Here is a 10937-nt window from a genome sequence, read left to right as displayed (position 1 = left end):
CCAGCATCTGCAGTTCCTGCTATCTCATAAATATAGTGCATTCAGATTGACCAGGCCCCATCTGGTGGCAGGTAATAGTCTTTGTAAGTAGCAGGGCTACCTGCAGTGACTAATGTCAGCCACAGGATGGTGCTCAGCCCTTGAGGGTGAATTCAGAATGGGAGTGAAGGCAGGAGAAGATAGACAGATCCTGGAGGTGAAAGGAGAGAACAGGAGGCATAGCCAGAGGGGAGCAATACTCTAGAGCAAGGTAAGACTGGCCCAGGAGCCAAGGATGGCAGTGGGAAAGAGAGACTGAGGATAAGAGTGGAAATGGTTGGGGGTTTCCAGGAGAGAAAGGCAGCTTGTGGTGCAGGGATTGTGCAGCAGATGATATTGAAGTATGGAGGGCAGTGTGAAGTGAATATATTGACACTATTTAATAATAATAATGTGAAGGGTGTCACCATGAAGTGGGGACCGACTGAAGGAGGATGTGGGGTTGCTTGAGGGATGTGTATAAGCCAGGGAAGTAGGAGAAATCTTCCAAGAGTGCAGTGGATGAACAGAGGAGAACTTGACTAAATATCTCATCTGAAAGGTGATCTCTGTGACCTGGCAGCACTTTGAGTTGTGCAGTAGTGGCTTAACTGGGGTCTTAATCTTCAGATCTCCGGAGTGGGTTTTGAAGCCAGTACCATTGGACTGAGAGACGTGTTAACCAACTGAGTGAGGGCTGGAAGCAACAGGTAATGATCATGCTACACTGTGGGTTAGACCCAGACAGGAACAACACTGCAGTTTCTCAAAGAGAAAAGTGATGGATAAGTGCGAATGCTGGAGCAAGCTTGGGAATGGATATTGAGAAGGTGCAAACTCTTGTTGGCCCTGGAGTTGAAGTTGCAGTCACCCTGTTTATTCTGAATTGCTTCGCATTGAATTTCAGCAGAGAATTTGGTTATCTCGGTTCGTTATCAATGTGTGGTTGTAGGTCAGGAATGTTTGCAAAGTAATAGCTGGGACTGGAAACCACACGGAATTTTATTGAGCAATGAGTTTGGGAAGATTAGTTTTGGAATGATTCCATGGCCCTGGATTTTTGGAGGAAAGGGCCAAGAACTTGGTGAAACAGTCCTTGATGGCAGTGGCAGGTTTTGGTGCATTTGCAGTTGGTGGGGTAAAGAAACTGCAGTTGTCTGTACTAGTTGATGATTTTCCTTTTTAACATGTGAACTCCAGGGGTTTGACTCTGAGACCTTGGTGTGAAACTGTAGACCTCCGCCTGTCCATGAGGCTGTAATTCTGCTTAATGACTGGACAAACACTAATGCAGGAGTGGGGCAGAGGGTGTCAGGGCAGAGGAGTGGGAGCACAGCTGGATGGGCACATGACATTTTTGCTGCACTTGCTCTGTAAATGGGCAAGTTAAGCAAGTGATTTCACATTTTGTTATAAAAATGTGCATGAGGAGATATCAGCATTTCATGGCCTCAGGCTTGATCAGAGACATGTTTTCTGCAGTGTCTTCAAGGAGGGAAGCAAAACTGAGAGAGACAGAAGTTTAGGGAGGGACCCTGAAGCAACTGCTCTATGATGAGGTGATCAACATGGGCTTGCTGAGGCTGCCAGAATGCAGAAGCACAGCGAATGAGGAAGATTACAGGAGAGGTTCTGTACCAATTTGGAAAGAAGGATCAGGAAATTTGTTTTGATGTGCCTGTGTCCTCAGAACCAGGGTCAGTCAGAGTGCAGACTGATGGGAGTTCAGGCTTTCCCAAGTGTTTGTTGAGCAGGTGGAGGAGCCTTCCTGCGCTTGGTCTTACGGTCACTTGCTTTTTGTTTTCTCAGGCAAGCATGGGCTTTCTGTGGAGCAGACCGTGGATATGGTCAGGCACATCCTCAGCAACTGCCCCTGCCTGGAATTTGTCGGGCTGATGACTATCGGAAGGTATGGCTATGACCCGAGCCAGGGTCCCAATCCTGATTTCCAGGTAAAAACTGATACAGACTTGTACTTCTGTCACATCTTTCCAAACTGGGGGCATGGCAAAATAATCAGACACTGAACTGAGTACTTCTGAAGTGTTAGCACTTTTGTGATGTAGTGTATAGACAGGTGGCAGTCCATTGGTGCACAGGAGGATCCTGGTAATGACCAGAGGAGGAGTGTCTTGGATGCTGCTTGAGGAATAAAGTTGGCCCAGGCAGCAGGGAGAACTTTGCTGCTCCTCTTGACGCAGTGTTAGAGCACTGTTTAGATCCACCTTTGAGCATAGGCTTTTGGAATTCCTCTGAAAATCAGAACCTCTGGCAGTGCTGTGCTCTCTCAGTACTGTGTACAAAGTGTGTCAGCCTGATATGAGCTTTTAAATTCCAGTGTTCTTTTTGAATCTGACTTGAAGTAGTCATGCTGTTGTGGCAGGAATTCGACGATGGTATCTGGATAGCTAGTCTAAGACCATAATCACTTCACTTCAAGCACGGATTGAATAAACTGACTGAGCTCAGTAGAAATTCTTGCTTTTGCACAAGAAAAGTGAAAGATGCTGTAAAATAATCCACTGGTGAGGTAGCACATGTAGAAGTAACTAAAAGTGGAGGGGAATCCTCTTTTGTCAGGACATTATCTGGTCCACCAGCCAGAATATCATTGAAGGGCAGATCAGGCTCGGCAATCTTGTGTGTCTGTCGTGACTGTGAGCCTTCCAGTGATCAGATGCCTTTCAGCCCTCAACCCATAGAAGCTAAAGATGAAAACACAGTTTGGGGTTAGGTAATCAAAACTGAGCCTCTTGACCTTCTGTGTTGACAGTTCGTCTGGAAAGGCAGACTTTTTGGGCCAGGTGCCCCTCTCAGCGTTGATCCTTACTTTAGCAAGTTTCTCAGTGTCTCAGTCTGCTGTCTTAAATTCAGGCAGGGTGTGACGTAGGGGTTAAGTGCCAAATTAGCTGTTGCTCTTAAAATTGTTTAAAAATAAGGGGTCGCCTATTTAAAACAAAAGTGAGGAAACATTTTTTCTGAGGGGTCCGAGTCTTTGGAATTCCCTCCATCAGAAGGCAGTGGAATCTTTAAATGTTTTTCAGTTGGAGGTTGGTAGATTCTTCATTACCAAGAGACCAAAAGGTTATTGGGGATATGCAAGAATGTCGAGTTGAGCTTAATGTCAGATCAGCCATGATCTTGTTGAATGGCGTGGCAGTCTCGAAGGGCCACGTGGCCTACACTTGTTCCTTGCATGCTTTAGTGGAAACACAGTTGTTCATGACCAATCCAAAAACAGCCATTAATCATCTGATGCTGTGTTGTTTAATTTGTTAAGAACGAAGCACGCGTAGCTCATCACATTTCTGATTTGGTTTTTCAAAAAAAGTCGCGTTCTGAGCCGTTGTGAATTTTAGTTTGTTTTTCTAATGTAAAAACCCATCTAATTCACTCCTGCTCTTCAGGCAAGGAAATCTGCTGTCCTTACCTGATCTAGCCTCAGTGTAACTCCAGGCCCACGGCGAGGTGGTGTGGTGACTCAATTATTCTGAGGGCAATTGGGGATGGGCAGCCACAGCCAATGACACGCAAGTCTAATGAGAGAATGAAGACAGCTCAGTATGTGTGTTGGCTTTTATCATTTCACTTCTTTGGTTTCTGATTTACTGGCTCAGGTTTTGAAATGTGTAAATGCATCGACTTGGATTGGTTCATTGTTAATGGTGTTTTTGACTAAGCTTTAGCTACAGACACAGGTTTATGCTGTCATTGCAATCTTGTGGCTCCTTAGTACAACACTGGCCTGATTCTTTCTCTTTATCCTGAGGCCATCAGCCAACCCATTCATGTTTTTGTTGGCAGGTATCAAGTAATATGAAATCAGGGCAAGTGAATGGAGTTGAGATAGTGATCGGACATGATCTAATTCACTGTTGGAACATACTTCTTTTAATTCATTTGGTTCCGGGATGTGAAGCATCACTAACTCAGTTAGCCAATGTTGCCTGTCCTCAAGTGCACTGGAGAGGGCAGCAGTCGACTGTCTCTTTTTTGTTTCATTTACTCACGGGATGTGGGCATCTCCAGCTAGACCAGTATTGAAAGAGGCATAGAGTCTTACAGCAAAGAAACCAACCAGTCCATGCTGAACATAATGGAGTCCCACCTTCCTGGTCCTGGGCACTGTCCCTCCATATACCCATCCAAATGTCTTTTAAATGTTGTAATTGTACCTGCATCCACCACTTCCTCAGGAAGTTGATTTCACACGCGAACCACCCTTTATGTAAAAAAAATTTGCTTGTGTATCTTTAAATCTCTCTCCTCTCACCTTAAAAATATGCCCCCTAGTCTTGAAATCCCCCATCCTAGGGAAAAGATAACTACCATTAACTCTATCTATACTCCTCATTATCTTTATAATTTTCTATGAAGTCTCCTCTTAACCTCCTACGCTCCGGGGGAAAAAAGCCCCAGACTATCCAGCATTTCTTTATAACTCAAACCTCCCATACTTGGCAACATCCTGGTGAATCTCTTCTGAACCGTCTCCAGCTTAATAATATCCTTCCTATAATAGGGTGACCAGAACTGGACACAGTGTTCCAGAAGAGGTCTCACCAATGTCCTGTACATCCTCAACATGATTTCCCAACTCCTGTACTCAAAGGACTGAGCAATGAAGGCAAGCGTGCCAAATGAATTTTTAACCACCCTGCCGATATGTGATGCAAACTTCAAAGAATTATGTACCTACACCCCTAGGTCCCTCTGTTCTACAACACTGCCCAAGGCCCTACGGTTAATTGTTGGACCAAAATGCAGTACCTTGCATTATCCAGATTGAACTCCATCTGTCATTTTTCAACCCATTGACTCATTTGTAATCTTAGAAAACCTTCCTCACTGCCTGCTATGCCACCAATTTTGGTGTCGTCCGCAAACTTATTCACCATGACTTCTATATTCTCATTTAAATCATTTATATAAATGACAAACAAGAGAGGACCCAGAACCGAGCCCTGTGGAACATGACTGGTCACAGGCCTCCTGTCTGAGAAACAATCCTCCACCAATACTCTCTGCCTCCGACCGTTAAACCAATTATGTATCCAATTGGCAAGCTCTCCTTGAATCCCATGTGACCTAACTTTAGTAATTAGTCTACCATTATTGCCCATCCCTAATTGCCCAGAGGGCAGTTCAGAGTCAACCATACTGCTGTGGGTCTGGAGTCACATGTAGGCAGACCAGGTAAGGATGGCAGTTTCCTTCGCTAAAGGACATTGACCCACTGTAGTTCTTGGCCTGTAGGTAAACCCACAATACTGGTAGGGAGGGAGTTCCAGGATTTTGACCCAGCAACACTGAAGGAACAGTGATATCTTTCAAAGTCAGGATGGTGAGTATGGCTTGGAGGGTATTCCTGTCTGCCCCACTGGGGTATGTTAGCCTTCTAGGTGGTACTGATTCTGGATTTGGAAGGTGCTGTCTAAGTAGTTTGGCTGAGTTGCTGCAGTGCATCAACATTGCTGCTATTGTGACAGGAATGAACATCCAAGGTGGTGGATTGAATGCTGAACCAACTATAATTCTTCCTGTTCATCAACATCTTGTGCTGATATAGTGGCCTTGATGGAGCAAAATGTCCCAAGAGACTTAACAACAGTTTCTGCTAAACAATCACAAGTGGAGATAGCGGGATAGGTGAACAAACAGAGGATCAAATAGGGAGGTTTTAAGGAGCATCTTGAAGCAGGAGCTAAATGCAGAGAGTCAGGGCCAAGACAGGCCAAGGCCTAGTCGTCACTGCCCGCGCCTTCCGAAGGTACCAGATTTCTTTTTTGGGGGTGTAGTGGTGGTGCAGAGAGCTCAGGTGGTTTTGGGTTTAGAGGAAACGGAGAAAATAGGGAAGGTCAAGGTCATGGCGTGTCTGAAAACTAGGATGAGGATTTCCAGAATTGAAATGTTGTTAGATGCAAGAGCTGGGGAGGTCCATTAATACAAGATTGATGGGTGAGCGGGACTCGGTATGAATTCCGAGGACTGCTCTCAGTCAAGCTGAAGGGACTCAATAACCTTTCATTTCATGTCTTGCGGTTTGTCTCCCTTCCCAGCCTTCCATGTTCATATATGTTTGAGAATACGTATTGTTCTGAGCTTTTCTGTGATGCATTCCTGTGATCAATTTGCTGGGGCTTGGTCAGACATCAGCCCTAGTTTTGCAACGCATACTGATTCTGCTCGATGGGCTATTGGTATCTGTTCCATGGTGATTCTTTGTGGGGGAGGACTTGCTCATCTGCCTCTGGGAAGAGCCCAGAGATTATCATGGTGAGCACTGGATTCAACTCCTGACCCAAGTTCATTTCTTTGCTGATTCAGGTGTTGGTAGCTCGTCGTAAGGAACTTTGTGATCAATTAAACCTGCCTCTGGAAACAGTGGAACTAAGCATGGGCATGTCAACAGACTATGAACACGCTGTAAGTCTCTCTAATTGTTCTGGATTTCCTCTCCAGTGGGTTTCTAATCTCTCATTTCCTTGCACAAATAAATATTTTTGGTTTTGACTCTAATGTGTTCCAGACTGTCTGTGTTGGGACAACTGACATCTGGGTGGCAGGCACCACACTTGCTTTAATTCCTGCAGGGTCCCACAGTGACACGCACAGCACAGAATGTGGCAGAAGCCTTGATTTCCTCATTGTCACTAGGTTACCTGAATGTGCAGCCATGCTATGTGTCATTCACCATGATCTCAGGGCAGGGGAGAGCTCCCCTACCGGCAGTGGCAGCTCGGCGATGTGTGGGAGTGGCCTTTCCGCTCCCAACACCCACACGCTCGACTGGGATTCCTTCCTTTTCTGTCCCCTCCCCCGACTCCTGACCTACTTCTATTAAAAGAACCAGCCGACTTGCATTTTTTATACTTCCTTTCCCGTCCCAAAGTGCTTTACAGCCAATTAAATACTTCTGAAGTATAGTCATTGTGGTATTTAAGGAAAATCAGCAGTCAGGAAACACACGACAAGATGCCACAAACATTAAATTGCAAACACAAAAACAGAAATTGCTGGAAAAGCTCAGCAGGTCTGGCAGCACGTATGGGGAGAAATCGGAGGTAATATTTCGGATCAAGTGACCCTTCCTTGGAACTGATCTGAAACGTTAACTCTAGTTTCTCAATACAGATGCTGCCAGACCTGTCAAGCTTTTTCAGCAATTTGTTTTTAGTTTCTGATTTACAGCATCTGCAGTTCTTTCAGTTAACATTAAATTAGCTGCTGGTGTTTTCCTCCTAAGTTAAACAACAACGAGCTGACTGTTTATCTGTCACTTGGACATGTCTTGAACATCCTGAAATGCGATAGGATTGTGAAACTCTGCTGGAGCTGTCTGTTGCGCTCTCCTCCCTACTGTCCTTGCCTGGGATACCTGTATAGGGTACTGACTTGCCTCTCACCATTTCAATTTCAGCACCTTGTTGGCCTCAGTTCCCAGCTGCTGATAGAACTCTCTGCTTCAGTTTGGCAGGAGCAAGCAACGTAGGAGAGGGCAGACGGTGAGAATTGTTTTCCTCAGCAAGTGGTTGTTAGCTACCTGAAAGGGCTTTGGAAGCAGTTTCAGTGGTAACAACTCAGCAAGGAAAGAACTGCAGTGATGTGGGCAAAGAGATGTTAATGTGGGACTAACTGAATAGTCCTGTCAGTCATGATGGGCTGAATAGTCTGCTCCTGTGCTGCAGCTAACTCTGATTCTAACTGTGCTGACGTGGACTTTTTCTTTCAAAGATAAACTTGCCTGCAGTTGGTAAAGTTTTTGTTACGAAGAACTGCACTGAAGTGGAACAGGCAAGACTGGCACAAGCCTGGCACATTTGTCCAGTGTAGACAGTAGTGCTTTGTGCAGGAAATGGGGGTGTATGTCTATGGGAGAGGGGGAGGCAGATATTGACAAGCCGAGGAGTGCAGGACATTGTCCAATGTTTTTGTTTTTACTGGCAGATCGAATTGGGGGCGACCAATGTAAGGGTCGGAAGCACCATCTTCGGAGAACGGACTTATCCCAACAAGTTGGGCACGGATGAGGCCTCAAAGGAGACTGGGCAGCCAGTGGAAATAGCAGGCGGACTGATTGCCAAGGCACCTTGATGTAAAAGCCAGGTGGAAGGGAGAGGACCAGCTCCCTTTCCACCCTTCACATGCTCTTTTAATCAAGTCTCGCACAGCAATCCCTAGCATTTTTAAATGGTACATTTCAAAGGGATTTGTTTTTGATATTTGCTGCATCATGTTGGGTGAGAGTGCTGGAGTCCTCAGCCTTTCCACCCTTTAACAGAGTAATACACTGATAATGAACTGGAACAACAACCAGATGCTTGCACTATTAATCAATGAATCACAAATTGATTCAAGACAGGTGGTGGCAGTTCGGCCCATTGATCTTGTGATGGCTCTGAAAGCACTGCCTAATGAATTCTAGTTTCCTGCTCTTCCTCATCGTCCTGTGAACTATTCCTTTTCGTGTGTTTCAAAAGTCACAACTGAATCTGCTTCCACCACCTTTTCTTGTATCTGAAATTAATACAGGTAGTACAGTAAATAAATACAAAAAGATAAGCCCCTCTCCCCTCTGCTTCTTCAGCCAATCACTTGCAATTGGTGTTGTCTGGTAAAGTTGCTTCTCTGCTTTGACTCCATTTGTGAATAAGTTCAGTCCACTTTAAAAATATATGTCAATATTCCTGCAAATAAGAAGGTGGTCTCAATGAGAAGGGAGATGAAGCTGTCAGATGGTCTGATAAATTGAGTTGGTTTCCAGTGTCCTGTAGGTGATAGGGACCTGCCCTTGAAATGATGCCAACACATGATGTTAGTCGTACACCATGAAATGGCCAAGCAAGTTTCTGCCTTCTCTCACTGTCGTCTTCTCAAGGGGAAGTTAGAGACGAGGACCAAATGTGGACCTTTTTGGCAAAATTCACAACCCAAAATTGTGTCAAAGCATAGTTCTTTTGAATTTGAATTCGACCACTCTGTCAGAGCAATGAAACTGGAGAGTGTGATTTGGACCAAGCTCTTGACTTCCACCATCTGTAGTCATCACTGCCAGGTTCCCCTCCCCTTCTGTACCACCACTCCTTCACTGTTGGGGGAGAACCCTTTAAGTAACTACTCCATCTGATTGCACTGGTTTAAGAAGGTGCCTTACCTGAAGAAGCAACTGGGAATGGCCTTGTCTTTAATACCTAGCACCAACCTATGTTAGCTTCCAGTCTGGTGATGTCTCCATTCTTATCCCAAAGTTCTTGCACTGCCTCACCAGCCTGTACATTCTTGCATGAGCCTTGTGTTCCTCTGACTTTGGCCTGATGCACCTTCCCTTTCCACTCTCTTTGCCCCATTATTGACAGCTGTAACTTGGGCATGAAGCTCTGAAACCCATTCCCTCGATCTCCCCTCTCTCTCTGTTCTTGTGCTCTCGCTCTCAACCTCTCTCGCTGACACTCCTTAAAGCCTTTGACCATGCTTCGGCCGACCTGTCCTGACAATACTACTAATGGCTTTTTGTTATTTTGTCTGATGTCCCTGTGAAGCACCTTGGAATCTTGCACTGTGTTCAAAAGGTTCTATGTAAATGGAAGTTGAATAAATGAACTGTTGACGATTGATATTGTGCTGTATCCTTTAGTCATTGCTGGAGCCATGAGGATTTTGGCTGAGCCACACAGTAGATTGGAAAGAAGGCATTGAGATGCCTCTGTGTGATTGGCTGAGGTTGGATTTGGCAATAATCTCCAGCCCGATTTTAACTGGAATTCTCTAAGTATGATAATGTATTTGGGAGAGGAAAGGAATGAAACTGGCTTTGTTTTGGTGTTGCGGCTTTCTCAAGGGATCCAGTCAGCGGTGTGTAGATGAATGCTAATTTTCAGTGACTTCAATGCGGTTTGAAAGGATTGAACATGAAATATATATTGAAGTGGAGCAAGAGTATCAGGTTTTGATTAAATGTTGAAATGCGGTTGGCATCGACAAAAGCTCAAACTTTCTTCCTGTTTGTTTACAACTTACTCAGAAACACTGCAGTAACTTAGTAAACATAGATCTCACTAATTCCACATACAGGACAACCAGGTAAACATGTGGAGGAGGGGACCTGTCTGGAATATGAACATCTATAGGGCTGATTAGGCTACTTGTCTATGGTACCTTGCTACGTATCTGAAAGAATTTTACTGACACATGCCACACTGTCTCAATTTTCATTCCAACCACACAGCCCAACCCATTTGCTTCAATATCAGTTAATTCAATATTGTTGAAGAACAGAAGGAGGCCATTCAGTCCAGCATGTCCCTGCAGGTCAAAAATATCTGACTCAACCAAGTCTATGTTCCAGCTTTTGGTCTACAGCCCTGGAGGCTATAACAGTGTAAGTGCACGTCTGAATATTGCTTCATAGTTACAAGGATTTTTGACTTGAACACCCTTTCAGGCAATGAGCTCCAGATTCCTAAAACCCTCAATGTAAAAGAAATTTTCAACTCTCCAGTCAGCCGTTTACCTCTTAAATCTTTTTGCCCCCTGTTGATTGACCTCTTACGAATGGAAAAGTACCTTCCTGTCTACTTTTTCTATGCCCCTCATAAACTTGTGCACAATCTGATCAAGCCTGCTCTCACCTTTCGCTGCTCCATGAAAAACCATCCCAGTCAATCCAGTTTTCTCTCATGGATCAGACCCTCCAGTCTAGGTAACTGGACTACATGAGCATCTATAGTCTGGTGTGCACAGTACTCCAGCTGGGCACCAATCAGTGGTTGGTACTGTCTGATGAAACCCAATGTCTGGTACATAGATAGTAGGAACTGCAGATGCTGGAGAATCTGAGATAACAAGGTGTAGAGCTGGATGAACACAGCAGGCCAAGCAGCATCAGAGGAGCAGGAAGGCTGACGTTTTGGGCCTAGACC

General features: G+C 44.9%; 1 protein-coding gene across 2 annotated transcripts in view; it reads left to right on the top strand.

Annotated features, from left to right (window-relative positions):
* Nucleotides 1–9632, top strand: part of LOC109923689 (pyridoxal phosphate binding protein) — a 15227-nt gene extending 5595 nt beyond the window's left edge. For both annotated transcript variants that reach the window (XM_048593680.1, XM_048593679.1), the window contains exons 5-7: nt 1828–1970; nt 6346–6444; nt 7966–9632. In XM_048593680.1, the coding sequence (XP_048449637.1) occupies nt 1828–1970; nt 6346–6444; nt 7966–8112 (389 nt within the window). In that variant the 3' untranslated portion in view covers nt 8113–9632. The remainder of the gene's footprint in view (nt 1–1827; nt 1971–6345; nt 6445–7965) is intronic.
* Nucleotides 9633–10937: the final 1305 nt, after the last annotated feature.

The sequence above is a fragment of the Rhincodon typus genome, unplaced genomic scaffold (assembly GCF_021869965.1).
Source record: "Rhincodon typus isolate 14 unplaced genomic scaffold, sRhiTyp1.1 hic_rhity00003486, whole genome shotgun sequence".
In the NCBI taxonomy this organism is placed as follows: domain Eukaryota; kingdom Metazoa; phylum Chordata; class Chondrichthyes; order Orectolobiformes; family Rhincodontidae; genus Rhincodon; species Rhincodon typus.
Note: the sequence above shows the minus strand (reverse complement) of the source record. Positions and strands in the feature narration are given on the sequence as shown.